Raw genomic sequence first — 21,331 nt, 5'->3', positions numbered from 1 at the left:
CTCCCAGCATCAGAGTCCAAGTCTGCTGCCTACTACTAGTTGCAAGGCTTCTGAGCACCCTCTCCTGGGGATTAGGGCCCTTTCTGTTCCACTTTCCCTTCAAGACCCCACGAGAGCCGTGGCTTCACTTCCATTCTGCTAATTCTGGCTGCAACGCTGCTGCAGAGAAAGAAGTATTGCCTCCCATTTAGGATGAGAAATGAGTTCCGAGAGGCAACTGTTTTAGGGCAGCTGCTGGTGGCTACTTCTGCATGCACCTGGGGCAGTGGTCTGCCTTGAGTATTTCTCTTGTGTGTGACACCTCACGCTACCTGGAAACACGTGGGACTGGCGAGTCTTCTCCCTTCCCCCCCACTGCTCTTACTTCCAATCGTCAACCTTAAGAGCATGCCTCAGTTAAAAGACCTGGAGGGCAGACAGGACTTTGTCCAGCAGGCCACTCCCATTAGGACCTGAAGGACAGGTGGAAAGATCTAGTTCAGACTCTGCTTCCTGGTTGAACCACTTGGGGGAGGGTCTTTAGTCCGGATAACACAGCCCTGCAAGAAAGCACAAGGAAGTTCCCTGTGTCCTGAGGTGGGATGATTTCCAGAACGCAAACGAAGCATGAAAGAAAACAGAGGGGCAGGACAATGAGAATAGTATACTACCCTTTGGGGAAAAAATAACGAGGGGAAAATACCGTATCTTTATGTTCGCTTATATTTGCATAAAGACTCTTGAAGGGTCACATAATGGATAAACCCATTAATTCCAGGGCTGGACGGCTGGTCTTTGAAACCTGGTTCTACCACGTAGCTGAGTGATCACGGGCAAGTTACTTAACCTCTCTAGGCTTTGCTTCCTCCTTTGTAAAAAGGATAAAATTATATCATCTGCTTCACAGCCTGTGAACAAGTTGATATTCACAAAGCATTTAGGACAGTGTGCGGCTAGCAGTCGACAGGGCACAAATGTTATTGTTATTACTAATGGTATTTGTTGTATAGAATAACGAGTGGTCACCAGTGTGATGGGGGTCAGGGGCAAGGACAGCAGGAAGGAGGAAGAACGTGACCGTATCTCTTTTTTAGTACATGTGAATCACTTATTGAAAAGGTTAAAATACAGAATATTTAGTAGTTAAAAATCATCTGCTGCAAATGGATTTCATTTTCTGGCCTATTTTGAAGATTACTGGATTCATACTTTTTTGTGCTACTCGTTCCAAGGGCTCCTAAGAGACCCCGTGATTCTGTGTTTCACTGTGATTTCACATGTGACTTTATTCTCCAGTCTTCTGAGCTTTCTCCTCTTCTGTGTCAGTAACAACAGTGTTAATAAATACAGTCACAGTAAGTACCACTTTGGAAGACTCACTGCCTTGTACACATGACCCCGTAGGTCTTTCCAACAACTCTGTAGGGTACTGGCCCCATCCCATAGGAAAAGATGACACGAGCTTGTCTGAGAACACAATGCCAGACTTGGGTGAAAGCCCAAACTCAGTCACAGGTCCAAAACCAACTCCCCTATTCCAGCATTTCTTGCCTCTGTTAACGATCCAGATTCCAGGACCTTGTCCTAGACTTAGAGAATCAGAGCGTCCTAGAGATGCCCACACCCTCTGAGGTGTGAGGGCCTCAGCACTAGCCTGTCTTCCTACCACTAGGGCCCTTTTTAAAAAAAAAAGATTTTATTTATTTATTTGAGAAAGAGAGAGAGAGCGTGAACACATGGTGGGGAGGGGAGGGGCAGAGGGAGAAGGAGAAGCAGACTTCCTGCTGAGCAGGGTGCCTGATGTGGGGTTCATCCCAGGACCCCGAGATCATGACCCAAGCCAAAGGCAGACACTTAACCGACTGAACCACCCAGGCACTTCTGCATGGGCCCTCTTGACTCTGACATTTCACTGCTGAGCCCCATGCTGGGCAGAAGAGTCAGGGGCCCTCTCCTGTCAAAGGCCACTTCCCATGTGGGGGCAGCCTTCAGGACCCTTGGTTCGTGGCCAGAAGGTCGAACCAGGTACACCTTGGGAAGCACATCCTGTGCATGGTGCCCCGTCGGCAGCAGCGAGACTGTCTGCAGGGTCATGTGTGTGATTTACAATTTCCTGCAAGGTCTCCTAGGGGTGCCAGGCAAACAGAATAGGGGCGTGGGCTGCAATTACTTGAACACCACAACTGAAATGCTCCCAGGAAATGCCACCCCTCTTCTGCCTCATTTGCCCACAGTCTGGAGAGTCCTCTGGATGGCCTTGGTGGCACAGTAACTGAGAGTCCAGGGCAGGAAGCTTTGCAATCCCCAAGCCAGCAACTCATGAAGAGTTACTGTCTGTTTGGAAATCAATTGCTGGAGCCAAGCAGATCCTCAGATAAACAACTGCTGTTGGACAGGGGCAAAGGCCTCTGGGGCTCCAAAAAGATTGTGGTCATTAATTAGCCATTGCAGAAAGATGCCAACAGTCCACAGCACGGCAGGCTCTCCTGGGGCTGGGCAATGAGAAGGACACTAAGAAGCTTTCAGGGATTCCAGATGAGCCATTTCTTTAGCTGGTGATCCTCCCCCAGAGATAAGATCTTCTAAAAGTGGCCATTTTCCCTGCCCTGAGTTCAGAGGACTTTTCTGCAGAAGATCAGGGAACACGCGTACATGGCTATGGCACAGTCCCCAAAAGGGAGGGTGAGTGGAGCTTCTTCCAGGACTAGATCGATGGAAGCGAGTCCTTCCCCTGAATCTGACCAACGGTGCAAATGGATCAGGAACCCCTTCCCATTTCCCTACGTCACCAGCAACAAGGATTGTTAATGTCTGTGTGATGCTTTATGTTTTACAGAGCCTGTTCAAAATCATTATCCCACTCATCCTGCTAAGGACAGATGAGAGACGTGCAAAGACACAGCAAATTAAAGCTGGCCATGGTATTTTTTTAAGTCAGATTCTAGTATTTCTGGTTCTACCTGCTCTCCACCCCCTCACCCCTTCTCCTCTGTCTCTGCTAATTCTCTGCTGATAAACCCAGCTTTTATCTTGAACTTTTTCACTTTCTGAAGACTTTGGCCAAGATTACCATGCTGAGAAGAAACACAGGATTCTTGTTTTGAAACCTGCTATTAATTGCAAGGCTCATGATAAACCAGAAGAGTGAATTAGAAGTTCCAAATCCTCTTAAAAGATCCTGTGTTTCACAACTGGCTACAGATTTAAAAAAATAAATCTGGCTGTGAAATCACTGTTCTTTTTTTTTTTTTTTTTCTTAATACTTTATTTATTTATTTGTCAGAGAGAGAGGGAGAGAGAGCGAGCACAGGTGGACAGAATGGCAGACAGAGGTAGAGGGAGAAGCAGGCTCCCTGCCAAGCAAGGAGCCCGATGTGGGACTCGATCCCAGGACGCTGGGATCATGACCTGAGCCGAAGGCAGCGGCTCAACCCACTGAGCCACCCAGGCGTCCCGAAATCACTGTTCTTAGGGCCAGAGAAGCAAGACTGCACTAACCAGGACAGGCTGGCTGAACGACTTAGCAAGTGTTTGTAAGTGTGCACTAAAATGCAATAGGAAGTTCATGTACAGCCATGCTTCCTAACCATCTTTCTCGTTTCTCTGTGCTGCCTTTCCTTACCAGTATGAGCAAGGACCGTTCTCTTCTCTTCCCAAACATGTTCAGATTAGCTCAAATATCTGCTAGGAACAAAGATCAAGACAACATTGATTCTCAGAAAGAAACTAGATGACCCTCACTTCTTAGGTTAGAGACCCATTATTTTGGAACCTCAAATTCCACAGTGCAAGGCCAACTCAACAAAGTCAGGAGGCAAAAAATTACAACCAAGCTCTGATGGTTGTTTATATAAAGAGACGTCCTTGAAGAGCCTACAGCAACGTGTATCAGAAAACATTACAGGATAAAAATACTCTGCCTCCTTTACGAAGAAGTAAAAAACCTCAGAAAGTGCACAATGAATTTTTACAATCCAGTCTGGGTGTGAATGTAATTTTCCCCATCACCGAGTGGATAAATACAGGTTTTATCCTCTTAACAGATCCCCTAGGCTGCTCGAGATGTGAATTATACCTTTCTATATTTGGGAGGGGATAGAAACATGCAAACCTGCTACTGTTTATTTTCTAAAGTGTCTCCATGAATAGGACCTCCAGAAGCTCTATCTGTTTGCAGACATTCATCAGCAGGAAAGTAAACACACCACCAGGCACACATTTCCCCAGGGCTGTTTCATTCGGAACTAGAGCTCTGGTTTTCGTAGCTGCTTTGTCTAAATATTTTTGGGATGATTCATTCATGGTTTCAACATCTGAACGGCGGGTATCCCCGACACTCCTGACATACCAACGCACACAGCAAGGCAGAGAGGAAAGGTAAGAGTGAAGGTCGTACCTCGTATCTCCATCCGGAAGCACCCCCCTGTGCATCAGAACTAGGCTTCGTCCGGCAACTATGGGCAGTGAGTTTCCTTCTTCTCTGTAATAATAAAAACTCAACATGCTCGGGGCTCAGCCGGGGACAGCAGACTGGCACAGCCCGCCCAGCCCTGAAGGCCCGTGACTGAATCAGCAGTGAACTACAGGCTGGAGTTTTCCATGGGACCATTCACACTGGGGCTGGGAAAGTCACACTGGCCTCCCGCTTCTCTGCTGACCGGCAGAAATGCCCAGGCCCACACTGATGCATGCTCCCCGCTCTGGGACAGCTCCCTAGAGAAAAAGTGACTTTCTAGGAGCGTGGGATCCGAAGGGTGGGGGGACCCCCAAACGTCCACAAAGATACAACCAGCAGCACCATTTGTAAGAGTGAAAACATGGAAAGAGGGGAACGGCTAAGCCAGAGACTGTCAGTAGAATAACACGCCGCACAGCTTGTTAAAGTGATGAGCATGCAAAGGCCGGTGACCCACCAAAGTGCCCGTCCACAAAAGGGGGCAGAATGGCACACACAGAAATGGCAAAGTATGTGAAATTATATGCAAGTAAATGAACAAAAATAGGAGATGACTCTGTGACGAATAGGAGTTCAAATTCTTTAGGCTATTTTCGTCCTTATAAAAGTACTCAAGATATTAACACAAATACTAAAACAAAAGGCTACAGAGGCAGGCCAAAACACCTTAATTTTCAAATAAGGCAGATAAACCTTTTTCAATCGTCTTGAATAAAGGGAGTGATCCAGGAGTTCCTACCCCTTTCCTATCTCACCCCTCCAAACGCAATGAGGAAAATGTGAACACATGGAAATGAAACAAATGGTTTAACGATGCTCTCCGCAACTTCCTGGTTCAAAGTCACGGCCAGGGGAAGGTGTGGAGCTCAGCACCTGCTACCCCTCGGCAAACTGAAACATTTGCCATCCTCAGGTCTGTGAACAAAGGGAAAAACATCTCTGTACGTCCTTTTCTGAAACTCAAATTTGCAAGCATACACCTACTTTGGGAAACAAAGTTGGTTTAAAATAGGCTGGGGAGAAAAACAGTCCTTCCCCCAAACTTATCCACGTGCACGCTTCCCTCCTCCCCACAAACAAGGAAGCACCGAGACCTCGGACAATAAAAATTAATAAAGGGGCACCCAGGTGGCTTCGTTGGTTAAGTGACCGACTCTTGATTTCGGCTCAGGTCATGATCTCACGGTGGTAGGATCGAGCCCCACCTCGGGCTCTGTGCTAGGGCTCTCTCTCCCTCTCTCTTTGCCCCGCCACCCCCTGCTCAGGCATGCTCTCGCTCGCTCTACTACAGAAAAAAGAAAAAAAAATTGATAAAAGACTGAAAAAAAAAAAAAAAAATCAGCCGGGGGTGGGGGCGGATCAAGGACAGGATTCCCTTTTAAGAGCCTGAAACTCATGTCTGTATTATGGCTACAGGCTCCAGAACTTAGAGTGGCTAACAGGACCCACCTGCGCTCTGACAGGCTCACTGCATTTATCCTTTCTGCCTTCAGAGGAACGGCAGACTCTCTGGAACAGAAGCATGCCAGACAGAACACCCTGAGCTCTCCAGCGAGCTTGGGGTTTGAACATGCAAGGCCTCGCTGTGCCTCTATTACTTGTGACCACCTGTGCCCCCAGAGAAACAAGAGGCTTTGGTTTCATAGTACTCCTTCCTTCCTCCCCACCTTCCTTTCTTAACAACTTTAATTATTTATTTTAGATGGGGGGAGGGGCTAGAGGCAGAGGCAGAGAGAATCTCAAGCAGACTTCTTGCTGAGCTTGGAGCCCGACAGGGGGCTCGATCTCATGACCCTGAGATCATGACCTGAGTGGAAACCAAGAGTTGGATGCTCAACCGACTGAGCTACCCAGGCGCTCCTCATAGTACTTCTCTATAACTAGACTTGCTTCTAGAATAGTGATTTTTTAAAGGTTTTTTTTTTTTTTTTTTTATAATTTTATATGTCAGAGAGAGAGTGTGAGTGAGCACAAGCAGGGGGAGCAGCAGGCAGAGGGGGAAGCAGCAACTGGATGCGAGATTCGGTCCCAGGACCCTGAGATCATGACCTGAGCCGAAGGCAGCCGCTTAACAGACAGAGCCACCCAGGTGTCCCAAGAAGAGTGTTTTAACGTTTTCATTACTATGAAAACCTGATCATTGACTCGCCTTATTTGTTTTCTTTTAACCCTCCAGCTCACTTCTCCCTTCTAGGAGAGCAATGACCTAAAACAACTGGCGGGATTCTGCACGTCTGGAGCTTCAAAGTCTCTAGACCCCGAGACCCTGTTTCAGAAGCGTGGCTCTCTGCTCCTGTAACGGGACTTGGCCCTCTTTATCGGAAAGCCCATCGCCAGCCCTGCTGGAACGCGTCCATCCCTCGGCTGAAGTGAGGCAGAAAGGGAGCAAGTTCAATGAAGAATTAAATCTGCTGACCCACTTGGGCAGGAGAGAAAACCCGCGCTGCGGCGGGATTAATGTGGCTGGAAAGCTCCGCACCACCACGGTCAGGACTGGCACTCGAAAGGGGCGGAGGACTGGACCCCAAGTTAGAGCTGGGTGTCGGGTCCGGGCTTGCTGGGTGACCGTGGGTAAAGAGAGCACTTGACCTCCCTGGTCTTAACTTTCCTTGACCATTAGAGGAGGAAGAATTGGGAGACTTCCCATTTTCTGGAGTCTTCCAGTGTTAACCTTACAATGGGAGGATTCCTCCCCCTTGGGAAAGATGTTGGTTTCTTCTCCTCATCACTCCGTTCAGCAAACTGAGTTACTTTATTCAAGCCTCACAGAAAATCCCATGGGCGGGTATTCATATCCCCATTATGCAGAGGACAAAACTGAGGCTCAGAAAAGTCAAAGGACTTGCTAGTCCCTCAACAAGTGAGTGGGAGACCAGGACTAGAACCTGGGAACCGGGAATGTCTGCCTCCAGACCACCCCTGCGGTGTCATCACCCCTTCAAACACAGCACTGAACCCTGAGTACTGTTTACATACACATTTGGAGACAGGCATCTGGTATTCTATCACCTAGAATTCAAATACTTCCTTTATGGAAAAGCCAACTCCTTGGGTTATATTTTAACATTCCTTTTTTTTTTTTTTTTTTTGGCGGGGGCGGGGGGGCGTGGGGGCGGCGGGGTGGGGGTGGCCAGACAGACCTGGCTCTCTTTGACTCAATGGGTGTGATCGAAAGAGCTTTTGCTTCATTTGGAACATACTCTTTGGAATGAGCTAACGGTCTGCTATCTTTGTCTTTTCCTCTAATTCCAAAGCATCACTTCTCCTGAAACACCCCCTCACCTCCAAATGAAAAGATAGGCCACCTGGATCTTTCTCATAATTATACAAAGAACACATATTTTCACGGGGATCTGTTTACATATAACACTTAGCTGGTGGAGAAACCTGAGTGGCAATGGAGGAGAAAGAATTAGAAGCCAGTGGCCGTGACTAAATACACCAGAGAAGCACAAGCACAGAGGTGACACCAAGCGGAACACCCGTGGGCTCTGAACGAGTGCCTCAAAGACCGGGAGTTTATCAAGTTTTAAAAATGAGGCTTTTCTCCTGCCCCCTTGGCTCGGGAAATAGAATGATAAACAACCACGCACCCCCTGCAGGGAGGCAGAAGTTTCCAGCAAGATCCCGGGGAAATTGGAGGGTGTGAAATGTTTGCTACTTTGCCTTTTATTTCCTTTAGCAGGGAGGGGAAAGGAGCCTCTGATTTCACAGCTCAAGTGTGCCCCAGGGAGGACCTGCAGGAAGATGCCGGGGCGGGGAGGTCTTGGACCTACAGTGGTGCCTCCAGGACCCAACTCATCCTGTCCAGGGGCCTCTGCGCACGTTCCCGTGCTTTAAGGCCCAGCCTATCCTCACTTTCACGGTGGCTTGGCCCTGACAGGCAGGCTCCTCCTGTCCTCTGATAACCCCATTTCCAACTCCTCCGGCCCTCCCTGCTCCTGCCTCCACAGTTCCCAGTACACTACCATTCAGCAATTAGCTCTTTGAACTCGTTTCCGGAGCCATGCCTAGGCATTCAATAAGAACCCGAGTTCACATCCAGGGCAGGGACAAGGCTGTGACCTTGGTTGGTGGGTACCCCTGGGCCGGGTGCTCGGGTTTCCTTTACCTTTAACTTCAAGAGGAAACCCCCTTCACCTGCACAGATGATTCTAGAACTTGTTCCATAAACTGTGGTTCATAACGAATGCTGACGATGCACGTACTGATTTCTTCGAAGTCTTTTCTGTTTACAAGTCCAAAAACTTGGACTCATTTTAAATAAGTATCTCGAATATTTTTCCTTTGTGGTTTCCTGTGTTTTCCAAATGTTCTTCAATAATCAGGAAATCAGAAAACATTTTAATAAGATTTTTTTTTTAAAGTAGAGTTAAAGAACAGCCGGGTATACCCAGGGCCCATGGAACGGAACTAAAACGATGCTGTGATGCCACCTAGTGACACTGAAGCGACAAAGCCAAGGTAAGTCAGAGCTTGGAACCACCTGGGGCCCGTGAGTCCTCCCTGGCATTGGGGGGTGGGGAGGAAGGGGACTTCTTTTTTGTTTCCCCAAATCCTTACAGTCGGAAGGGGAAGGCAGGTGTCCTGAATTAGAAATGGGCAGGGGGCACCACTGTCCCCACACACTGCCTTACCAGATAGAATTCTGACACCTTGGAGAAAGGAGCTGGGGACAGGGTGGGCGGGAGGGGGGGGCACGGAGAACCGGAAGCAGCCCCAATGCTCACACACTGGCAGATTCACTCTGCTGTCTTCATGTCGTACCCCATGAATTAAATTCTGCAGAATTTAGAATCTCAAGACACAGAGCTGAAGGCACAGGGTGTCGACCCTGTCGACAAGCCAGGTATGCCCATGGACACCCACCCTTCATGGCCAATCACATTGTTCTCAGTCTCGCCCCATCTCAGGCCAAGTCACTGGCACCACCCAAATCTTGTCACACGCTCTCGGGCAGCAAAGCCAAGGCAGCAGGAATGTTCAGGGAAGCGATGAAAGGTGGCAAACGCTGGTGCCCTTCTGTCATTAGGACAATAGAAATAGGGATTTCATCACCCTTTCTCTAGCCGGAGGACTCAGAGGTCACCAGATGACTCCAGTCTTCCGTGGAGTTCAGGGGCCACTTTTCTCAGCATCTCTCCCCTCTTCGGCCCTTCCTCCTATTAGTCACAAAGTCCCGTCGCTTCTACCTCCTGCCACCTCTGGGGTCCAGCTGCTCTGCTCTACCTGCCACATTCCACTGGCAACAGCCCCCTCTTCAGGACCTGCCCTGCACTGCAGCTTAACCCACTGAGCCACCCAGGCACCCCTGAGTCAATCTACTTCTTAAACTCTTTCATAATTTCCTTGTTCTTAGGATCGAGGCCAAATCTTTAATGTGACTTACAGACAAGCCCTTCTAAACTCTGGCCCCTGCCTATTGCTCCGGTCTCCTCTTCTGGGGTACCTGCCACACCCCACATTCCTGCCAGCATGTGTCGCCCTGACCTCACACACCTACACCCCCCTTCACCACCCTCCTGCCCCCATCAAGTCTCAGCACACATCATGTCTCCCGGGGAAGCTTCTTTCACCCAAGACCTTTTCAATTTTACGCCCCCAGCACCCTGCTCTGCCCTGCCGACCACCACCCTGCCTTGGTTACCTGTTGTGTGCCTGCCTTCCCAGCAGGAACGTGAGTGTCTGGGCTGGGATCATGTGGGTCTTGTTGACCTTGTTTCCAGCGCAGCTCTGGGCCAAACACAGAGCCTGATATGTTAAGGCAGCAGCTGAGAAGGCAGCAGCAGGCGAGTGCAGGTTCAACTTCACTAATCGACTGTGGGACTTGGGACAAGTGGCTTAACTTCTCACTGTTGCTCCATAAATATTTAATGAATGACTGAAAAAATGAATTAGTGACCCAAAATAGCACCTGACATGGTTAATTTTATTCATTTATTTAAATACTTCACTTATTTATTGGAGAGAGAGAGAGAGAGGGAGAAGCAGGTTCCCTGATCAGCAGGGAGCCCAATGATGTCGATGATGTCAGGGCTCCATCCCAGGACCCTTCCAAAGACCCCAGGATCATGACCTGAGCTGAAGCCAGACTCTTAACCGATTGAGCCACTCAGGCACCCCTGATATGGTTAATTTTAAAGGCACATGAAAGAACCTTCCATCTTAAGTTAAAAAACAAATGAAAGGAAAAACCTACATTTTAAGGGTTCATCACAAATTCTGGAAGTTTATTTGAATTGACTGCCTCCTTGGCAGGTGGCCTGTGCATCACATAATGCAGGATTTGAGTTCGATGCTCGGCGAAGGCAGAGAAAATAAGCAACTAACAATTCACAGCCTGGAAGAGTGAGACATTAAATTGCCATTTACCCTAGCAAAGTATTGTTTGATAATTCAATAGTCATGTCTTATAATCCATACAACGAATATAAACAGCTTCCAAATCCCTAACATGACTTACAGACAAGCCCTTTTAAAATCTGGCCCCTGCCCGTTTAATTTAATTCAAATATTTAATTGGAAAATGGAATACAATTCAAGTATTTTGCAAGGATAATTACTGTTTATTTTGATAACATGAAACTTGAGGTCAACGTCAGCCATGCTATTAAAGAAAAAAGGTACAGCACACTAGAATACAGAAGACTATGAGGGCTTATTGACTTTACCAAAGGATGTAAGGGGGTTAAAAAAAAAAAAACAAAACCCATATCACAGACTGTATCTATTTTTGCAAAATGATGCACCTGTAAGGCAGAGGTCTTCAAACAGGGCACTAAAAGACCTTCCAAGAGGTGCAGACATAGCCAGCTTTAAGGAAATGATCAGATCCTCAATTTCCATATGCATTTTTCCTAAAACTTGTCTGCCCGATTTACTGCCTCCCCTTTCTCAGTTTCCTATCTCCCAATATATGAAAAAAGAACAGAATCTCATCCATCCTAATTCCCAGATGATGTCAAAACCTCCATATCCTCTCACAAACAGACAATTCAAGTATCAGCGTCTGTGGGTCTCCTTGGATGAGGCACCACGATGGGCTTCCTATTTGTGTAAGAGTCTAGAGAGGGTGAAGAATGGCATTAGACATGGGGCTGTCTGGGGACACACTGGGCTGTTCCAAACTCAATTATATGTTTAAAAATATACTAATAAAAATATGTAATGTAGTAGAATGGAATGGGAGTGATGTGGTTTTTATATGACTTTAATTTTTTTTATCCCCTGATTATTTCCAACGACTATCAGTTTTGGGCTAGATTTCTGGGACAGCAAATAAGCACTGATTCAGGGAGGTAAACACAGCACTTTCTCTGTGCCTTTCCTTCCTGCTTCCTTCCCTCTCTCCCCGCCCTACATCCATCCATCCATCCATCCATCCATCCATCCATCCATCCAATTTTCCTTCCATCCACGATCCTCCAAGAATCAGAAACATGGTTGGTTGTCATAGGGATACCTAATAACACATTTGCGGAACTGAAAATGGTATCAGACCTTTACTGGTTGAAAGCAAATCTGGTGAGGTTGATTGGTTTGACAAGAAGGACTGGCTTTGTCAACTGGAAGACAGAACAGACATTTTACCTAAGTGAATGAGCTACATTTGCAGCTCCCAGGTCTTAACAATGAAATATTTTAAAAAGCAGATAGTTTAAAATAAGCATTTACCAAAAAGGGGGGAAAAAAGCACACCAACACATGTTTAGCAGTGTTGTTTTAATTATCTTATCTCTGTCAGGGATATCTGGGGTTACAGAAGTTGCCTCTAAGGAAAGAGGAACAGGTGTAATATACAGTTCTGAGAAGTTTTCAAGTAGCAATAATCGTGCCTCAGATGAACCTCATTGGCTACAATACTGCCTCTGCGCAAAGCTTTTCGAGAAGTTTTGATGAAGCCTTCTGAGTGTACCTCCCAGAAAGGAAAAAAAAGTAAATGTTTCTAAGGGCTGAATAACATTCTTTTTGTAAGTAAGGTAATTTCTAATCATTCTCAATGCAATTGCAGAAGGAACTAATTGATTTGTCAGTTTTTGGCAGAGAACTTAGAAGGAATTCAAAGAATTAAGCGGCGTTATTAGAGCAGAACTGCTGTCATGCCATGTACTCATTCACGGTTTCTCAGCGCTTCTACCCCTAAAAATGACAAATATGCAAAAGAGGGGATATGGAACTTCCTTATTCTAGCAATGACTATTTGTCCATTTATTTGTAAACTAGCTTTTAAAAGCCTGCTTTCCCATGATAAGTTGCAATTTAAATGCAATTTCTATGTATTATTGTGATGAAGAACAATTTTATAGCACTGATGACTTATCAACATTTTCGTTTGGACCAACTGGGAATCAGTAATAGCCAGGACAGAAACTTAGTCTAGGAGAAATTATTAGTAACTTAATACAGGAGAAATTTCTTTTAATACTCCTGATACTTGGAAAAAGGCCTTATAATTTATGCATCTGTTTACGTGCACAGCTATATGATACAGAGATTCATGATGCGGTGAGCAATAAAAGACTTTCAAGCAACAACTACACCCATTACAGCAGAATAAAATGCTATGTGGGAGGGGAAACAAGAGTTTGAGGAAAAAAGAAACAACAAAAATTCTAGCTTAATGGAGAAATGTGGTTATAAAACGCCTGTGGACGGGGCACCTGGGTGGCTCAGTGGGTTAAGCCTCTGCCTTCAGCTCAGTTCATGATCTCAGGGTCCTGGGATCGAATCCTGCATCAGGCTCTCTGCCCAGCAGGGAGCCTGCTTCTCCCTCTCCTTCTGTCCAGTCACCCCACTCACACACACACACTCTCTCTCTCAAATAAATAAAATTTAAAACAACAACAACAACAACAAAAAACTCTTGTGGATTTAGATTCCACTGTATACACATAAACAAGTGATTTTTAAATGTCAATAGTTACAACACACCACTGGTTTTCATAATTTCTGGCAAGTATACCACAAGGCTTTATCAAGCCTTGTGAAATGGCCATTACACAGTTCCTCTTCCTTTGTCACCACGGGCAACCTGCTTCACCCAAAGCCTCAAAGAGTTGGGAAAACTGAAATATTCTCACATCATTCACAACTATTTGACAAGAAATTTCTGTGTTGCCTTAAAATGGATGAGTGCACGTGAAGTTCTATAAGATCACTCTGCAGCTACGTGAACGAAACACCTGATGGGCATTGTTCTAAGGGGCTTGCACTGGGGAGGGGGTTAGCTTGGATGGACTGATCTGATGGCTTTCAAAATTTTTCAGGGTTGGAGCTATATGTTCTGATCATTTTCTCTTGACCGTAAACGGCTACCAAGGCCAGTGAAATTCGGGTCCAGGATGTTGGAGCTCTTCCCACTTTTTCGAGTCTTGTCTGGGATGGTAAGACCCCAGGGTCTCTCCAGGATGCTGCAGGGAGCCAGGCTGCCCCTCATCGCCAACTCTTCCCCTCCTGAGCACTGCTTGGGAGCACTCCCTGACCTCAACTTTTATCTCTGTCACTGTCCTTCCCAGGTGGGGTCTGGATTAGGAGATGCGTAATAGTCAGATGCTTCTGACCCACAAAGCACTCTAGCTTCTGGCCAGGAAGCCCGACCGCCTGCCATTCCATGACCAGGGTTGAAGGGAGAAAGGAACCCCTCCTCTCTGTCCTTGCGACCCCACCTTTATCTGGAAAGCACAGTAGAGCTGTTGATGATGCTGGTACCGTGTACATTCTAATCTCTGTCATCAGAGAGGCAAGCAAGCAAACCTCTTTGTGCCTCAGTTTCCCTACCTATTAAGTGATGATAACAACAGAACTATCGCCTGAGATTGTGAGGGCTACAGGCAACACTGAGCCGGCATACAAGAATGTAATAAAAGAAGCTATTATTCTTACTAAATGCAGTATTTAGAATTATAGAAGTGAACTCAAGAAAAGACAAGGTGAGAATCACTAGACAGCCGGTTTCCTCCATTGGAGTGCTACCCTAAAACCCCCTGTCCCATGTCCCTGGATTCTGCTTTTCAGCCAAATCTAGCCCCAACTGGCAGCAGCAGCCCATAGACTCTGCCCCAAAGGAGGTCAGCTGCAACTCACCTCCACCAAGGGCAGCTCCTTACTCCTGGGCGGCTGCTGTCCAGAGGCATAGCCACTGAGCAGGAAGACCCCCATCCCCCCGACCCAACCACCAAGTCTGGCTTGCTCCCAGAGACAGAGAGTGCACACGGTTTCCTAGTGTTGTCACAGACAGCTGGCAGGATTTTGTACAAATCTTCTAGGTGCAGCATAGACCTCTGGCCCAGACGATCCCTCACCCGTGCGTGTGTGGCAATGGCAGAGGCACGGCAGGCTGAAGAGGCCCAGGCCGAGGAAGGAAACTTACCTGAAGAGTGACGGGACAAAGGAGGACCGGTCTGGCTTGGCATCAACTGCATCTGGGCTGCCTGTGTCCCCAGCTGCCTGCTCCACACCACAGCCTTGATCATCTGCCATCTGGAAGGAGAAAAACCAACCACACGGTCAGTATTTAGTGACATCACTAGCCTCAGGATATTTCTAAGCAGCACTCTCTAGGGACACAGTTTTTAATTAAACTGGCAGGTGGGCCACCTTGCATATCTAGGTTCTGGGGGATCCTGCACCAACAAGTCAATCAAATGCTTGAGCACCAGCTTTATTTCCAGCATTGTTCGAGAGATGGATGAGACAGCAGCAAAGGAAACAAAATCCATGCCCTCGGGGAGCGTTGCATTGGGCCTCCATGGCCTCCAGGATTTTGTTAAAGGATCCCTGTGTAGGAGAAGCTGTGGGAGTTCAGTTTAGGTTTGTAGGACAAGAAACTCTCCCCTACAGTCCTGACAGCTTATAAGGTGCTTATCCTCTTCCTGGCATCACTCAAACCCAGTTCAAACACAACAGCAACCTGGGGTACAAAGCTGTTTGCATCAGATTCTTTTATTTACATGGTTGTACCAGAAGAGATTTCTATAAATTATTCTCCCACTCAAGAATCTTCAAGAGAGCCCTACGATCTAAACCCATTTCCTTGAATTTTAAGACCCCGTCTTATCTAGTACTGGCGCCTGCAAACTACGGCCCACCACCTGTTTCTGCAAATAAAGCTTTATTGGAATTCGGAGATACCCATCCGTTTACATACTGTCGGCAACAAGAGTTGAGCAACTGTGGCAGAAACCATGTGGCCTGAAAAGCCTAGAATATTTACTACCTGGCCGTTTCCCAAAAATGTCGGATCTCCTACTAATCTACTATTCCCTCTACTTTAAAGAATAAAAAATAACTGTAAGAATAGAAACTGACTGGGGCACCTAGTGGCTCAGTCTGTTGAATGTCAGCCTTTGGCTCAGGTCGTGATCTGGGGGTCCTAGCACCAAGCTTCGTGTCGGGCTCCCAACTTGGTGAGGAGTCTGCTTCTCCCTCTGCCCCCCACCCCCCGGGCTCATTCTCTCTCTCTCTCAAATAAATTAATCAAATCTTAAAAAAAACAGAAACTTAATTATTATTTATGTAATTGTTTTGTGAGCATTACCTTATTTAACACTCTCAATAATGCTGTTAGACCACCCCCATGATCACTGCTCTTTGAGATGAGGTAGGCGAGGCTAGAAAAAGTTATCTAGCTTGTTCTAGGCTACATAACTTCGATCCGAAGCCAGCAGTAGGCACCCCAGAGTACCTGCCACCTCTACCATTACGCCATGCAGCCGCTCAGTGTCTTCAGCATATTATGTTCATTTCAGGTTCTGTCTTTCTGGAAGTTACCACCCACATGTTTGCTGGACAGGACATCTCTGCCCAGCGCCCAGCTTGCTAATAATCAGTCCTCAGAATTCAGCTAAAATGGCAGCACCGCAGGGCGATCTACCTTGAGGACACCTATCGCATCAGCTCCCCCCACCCCCATTGTCTTTTTTGTCTTTTGTTTTCACTCTGCTTACTGTTTAGCTCAAACAAGACAGTTCTAAGTTCATCCCAGCAGAAGCCCCCAACACACAGAAGGTGCTTACTGAATAAATATTAATTGACTGGAGTGGTTAGAAACCCAAGGCCCAAGGGAAAAGAATCAGCTAAAAGTGATACAGCCGGTTGGAAGAAGAGGCCTTGAGTTCTGAGTGGCATTGTCACGTCACCCTGCAACTTCCCTTTGGGGTGAGCTGGAGAGTGAGGAGGGAACCGAGAGGGAGGGAGGGTCCCCCACTGGCTCTCTCCAAGGACTATGGGAAGCCAGGTGGCCATCTTGTTTCTCAAGACCCAACCCAAGCATCCGGTTGGTGGCGGTTAGATTTTTCAGATTAGAGTGCAAAATATTTCTTGAAAACAGAGATAACCTCATCCCTGGGGCGGAGAAGCATAAACCCAGGCATGCAGAAACACTCAGTAGTTTTTATTTCATCCCCTTTATATAGACCGAGTTACTTTTCCATGGGGATTGTCATTAGCAAAGCACAGAAATATTTTAAAAATTAGCAAGTTAGAGTAGGACAAAATCCATCAGAAAAGGACGCTACCTTCGACATGTGGTATTTAAGCCTTGGGCCTTTTGCTGATGCTGTCTTCAAGGCTGAGTCTGGGACATTCAATGATAAAACAAGGGGACCAGTTTTTTAAGAAAGGACAACCCTAAACAAAAGAGCTCCTAAGCAAGCCAGACATTGGTTCTGATGTTGGGGGAGCGCTGAAAAGAGTTTTTTTGATTCCTCTTCATTCATTCAGCGAATGTTTACTGGGGGTCTCACACATCAGGCTGGGTGCTACCAGTCAGGGATGCAGCTGTGGGCACAGTGACTTGGTGCTGCCTTGATGGGGCTTTGAGAAAAGGATGGCACAGATGTCACGCTGCCACGACAGTGTCACGAGGAGCCACTATCTGTGGCCACATGAGGGAACTGGACTTAGCCTCGGAGGAATTAGGGAAGGTTCTCAGGGGAGGGGACATCTGACCTGAGGTCTGAGAAGGGGAAGCCGAGAGGGTGGGGACGGGGCTCTGCAGGCAGAGGGGAGCTGCACACATGTTACATCAGAGCAGGGGTGAAGCTGAAACTCCTCTTCTTTCCCAGCCATGTGGATGGGACTTTGGATTTCCCCACCAGGACATAACATTTAGGCTTATTTCAATGGTTCCATGCGGGGGTTGGGGGGCGCTTTCCAGAGCTCTCCCTCCAAACACGAGGCCACAGGGGTCTTCTGTGTCTCTACTTCCTAGACAGTGGGGACAGCAAACGTTCAGTGACTTTGACTCCTGTGAGGCTGGGCTTCATTTCTGGGTAAAATCAAGTTCACCCGAGACATGGGTGCCGGCCCAGTGGTGCCTAATCTTGGCCACATCATTTCGGTCAAGCCCAGACTTGGTGTTGACCCTGTATTTCCACTCACCCTCAGAACCCACCAAGAAAATCCAGGCCTATCTCACCTCTGCTGCGCCTGGAGAGGGCAGGCCTACTGTTGTTCTCTAGTGTCTGTTGCCTTTGTAGGGCTCAGGCTGCCAAGACAGTCAGTCATGGAATGGCTGCTATTCATGTGTGTCTTCAGTGAAAGGTGTCTATCTTCTCTTTAAATGAATCAATATGTGATGCTCAGAAAGCATTAGATATTTTATCTTATTTATTTGACAGAGATCACAAGTAGGCAGAGAGGCAGGCAGACCGTGGGGGAAAACAGGCTCCCCGTCGAGCAGGGAGCCCAATGTGGGGCTCGATCCCAGGACCCCGAGATCATGACCTGAGACGAAGACAGAGGCTTAACCCACTGAACCACCCAGGTGCCCGCTCAGAAAGCATGAGAGCTGCCAGGAGCTCTGTGTAAGCCCTCTACGTTAGCTATTGCCATTCTTGTCACTAGAATCCACTAGGACCCTATCTGCAGACTGAGAGTGTATCTTAATCATCCTTTTTTTCTTCTAGTCATAGTAAAGTGCCCAGTATACAGTGGACACTTAATAAATATTTTTTGTTCTCTTTTTTAAAAAATTTTTATTTATTTATTTGACAGAGACAGCAAGGGAGAGAACACAAGCAGGGAGAGTGGGAGAGGGAGAAGCAGGCTTCCCGCTGAGCAGGGAGCCCCGCGGAGGGCTTGATCCCAGGACCCTAGGATCATTACCTGAGCTGAAGGCAGGCGCTTAATGACTGAGCCACTCAGGCACCCCCGACCCATTTTTTTTTTAAGAGAGCGAAGGTGGGGTGTTGGCAGAGGGAGAGAAAGTCTTAACCAGTCTCCACACCCAGCCCTGAGGCTGATACCAGGGGCTGGAGCCTGAGATCCTGAGATCATGATTCAAAGCCAAATCGCGAGTCAGATGCTTAACAGACTGAGCCACTCAGGCACCCCAATAAATATTTCCTCATAAATGTTTTAACTAAAATGTACTTAAAATGCTTAAGTCATTCAGTGCCCTGAATGAATTGTTGATACAGGACAGACAACACGACCAAGTTCAGAGCCCAGTCAGGGGAGGGGCAGATCAAGGGTTAAACTGGCTCCTCCATCGATTAGCCATGGGGCCTTGAACAAAATGCTCCATGTCTCTGAGCCTCAGCTTCTTCATCTGTGAAATGGGAAGAAAACGATGCCACACCACAGGCTGACTGTGGGGATGAATGGAGAAATGCACGTTAAGTGCTAAGCCCAGTGTAGCACATTCTAGATGTTCCCCAATTATTCCTCATTATCACCACTGTTGGCAGAACTCAAGACTAAAAAGCATTCAGCTGTCAACCTTCACCTATATTTTAAAATCACATCCACATCTTAAGCAGCTTTTGTGGAGAAAAAAAAAATTCCTCCAGCAATGATTTCTAAATACATTTTCATAGGCGACTGGTAGGCACTTCTGGTCGGAAATCACTTCGCGGCTATATCCTGAACTGGTTTTTTTTATCCCCACGGGTAGGAGGATGGACTCACTGCAGCTGCTTCCTCTGAAAGGTGACCTAACACAACCTGCACCCACCCTTGTCCCGGTGGAGACAGTCCCCCTGAAGGCTCAAAGAGAAGCTGCCCTGATGGCCTCCACGTTCACCGTTGGCACTTGGAGAAGGGGCTCTGCTGGCACGCGAGTACCCCCATCGCCAGAGGCTCAAAGCCCTGCTAAGCAGGCTGGCTCCTTCCCTGCATGTTGCAGAAAAAACATCGGATTCTTGAGAGTTTAAGGAACCTGCCCCGGGGCCGCACAACTAACAGGAAGCAAAGCTGGATTATGAACCCAGGTGACCCAGGTGAGGGCTGTCTATGCGGGCTGAAGTTCAGGAACCCCTGAAGGAGGAAACAGCCTTTAAGTAAACAAAGTTCAGGGCCGCCTAGTCCACCAGAGCAATGACAACCTCAATACAAAGGTCGCCTGGGGTCCTGCCTTTTTTCACTTCCTCCAGGGATCTTCAAGAGCCCTGCACCTGCGGCCCCGGCCGGGCTGACAGCAGCTCCCCGCACACGGAGCCCAGACCGAGGCACTGCCCTGTGCACCATCGCCTCCTTCCATCCTCGCAGCGACCCTCAGCCCGCGGTCAGCACAGGGAGGCCCACAGCCGACAAACAGGGGCGCGGGGACCGGCGCTCAGACAGCCCTGGGGGCGCTCGCTGGCCAGCCCGGCGAGATCGCGATCCCCTCCCGCCGGTCTCAATCCACGCCCCCTTTTCCAAATCCCGCGGCCAGCCGGGAAGGGAGGACCTGCGGAGCGGAGCGAATGGTGCCCGGCCCTCTCCCCAAAGTGTCCGCGCAGGCCGGCCGAGGGGGGCGGCTCGGGGGTGGTGGTGAGAGGAGAGCCGGCCCGGGAGCGGGAGGGGCGCGGGGCTGGGTGGGAGGGAGGCGCGGGCGGAGGCCGGGAAGGAGCGCGCGCCGCTCGGGCGGAAGGGGCGCGAGCGGAGGCGGGGGCCGAAGTTACCGTGTCCGCCGCGGCCGGGCGGCCCGAGCTGGCGTCCGTCTCGGTCCCTCCGCCGCGAGGGTCTGGGGCTGCCCCAGCGAAAGAGAAAGTAAAAGGCCGGGCGCGGCAGGAGGCGGAGTCGCGCGGGGCAGAGGCCCGGGCCCGGCCGGGCCGCGGGCGCCGCCTCCTCCTCGCCGGTGCGCTCCCCGGGGTCGCTCGCGAGCCCAGCGCCGCCGCTCCACCGCGCGCCCCGTCCCGGGAGGGCGCTCCCTGCAGAACCGGTCGCCGGGTCGGCACCGTGGCCCGCGCGCGTCGCCCGGGGGGAGGGAAGACGCGCTGGCGAAGTTGGCCGCGCCCCGGGAGAGCGCGCTGGGTGAAGTCCGCCGACAGCTCTACGACCCCGACGCCGCGCTCACAGCCCCCGCGGGAGCACCTTCTGCACCCCCAGCGGTGCTCGGAGTGACCCGGGAGCGCGCTCTGCAGACGGGCTGCGGGGACTTCGCGGCGCTCGACGACGACCCGGCGCCGGCCGGGGGCGCCGGTCCTTCTCTCCTGCTGCTGCTGCCCCCCGTCTGCACCTCCCCTCGGGCTTCCGCACCAGTACCCGGAACCCAGCCCCACAGCCAGAGCACTTCTCCCCAGCCAGGCCCCCGACCCCAGTCTGTGCTGTTGGCGCCCCAACCCTGGGGAGGAGGGATGCTCGGCGCCCGCAGCGGCTGAAGTTACCTTCTCCGGGGCCGGGCTTCTGGGGCCAGCCGTGGAGTCGCGGGTGGGTTTCCCGTGTCCGCTCTGGGGGCGCCTCGGTTCGCGCGAGGACGGTAGGCGAGTTCCCGCCTCTCAACGGGGCGAACTTGTCCGGAGGAAGCGCCGGAATCAGTCCCGCTAGATTTAATGAGCGCCCCCAAGTGTCAGCCGCTGGGCATGGGGCCCTGACTGTGCAACGTGGGACGGACCCTGCACTTCTGCGCTCCCACCTCGCCCCTACCCCTCGCGTAGGTGCACACGCGCGCACACACACACTCACACACACACA

General features: G+C 49.2%; 1 protein-coding gene across 2 annotated transcripts in view; it reads right to left on the bottom strand.

Moving 5' to 3' along the window:
• CASP7 (caspase 7) overlaps positions 1 to 21,304 on the bottom strand; it is a 29,408-nt gene extending 8,104 nt beyond the window's left edge. Inside the window, exons 1-2 of one of the 2 annotated variants that reach the window (XM_082721455.1) lie at positions 21,025 to 21,304; positions 14,805 to 14,914 (exon numbers count right to left, since the gene is read on the bottom strand). In XM_082721455.1, the coding sequence (XP_082577581.1) occupies positions 14,805 to 14,914 (110 nt within the window). In that variant the 5' untranslated portion in view covers positions 21,025 to 21,304. Of the gene's footprint in view, positions 1 to 14,804; positions 14,915 to 20,319; positions 20,459 to 21,024 lie in introns of those variants that run through there. The other variant, XM_082721454.1, reaches the window with a different exon arrangement.
• Positions 21,305 to 21,331: the final 27 nt, after the last annotated feature.

The sequence above is a fragment of the Mustela nivalis genome (assembly GCF_964662115.1).
Source record: "Mustela nivalis genome assembly, chromosome: 2".
Classification (NCBI taxonomy): domain Eukaryota; kingdom Metazoa; phylum Chordata; class Mammalia; order Carnivora; family Mustelidae; genus Mustela; species Mustela nivalis.
Note: the sequence above shows the minus strand (reverse complement) of the source record. Positions and strands in the feature narration are given on the sequence as shown.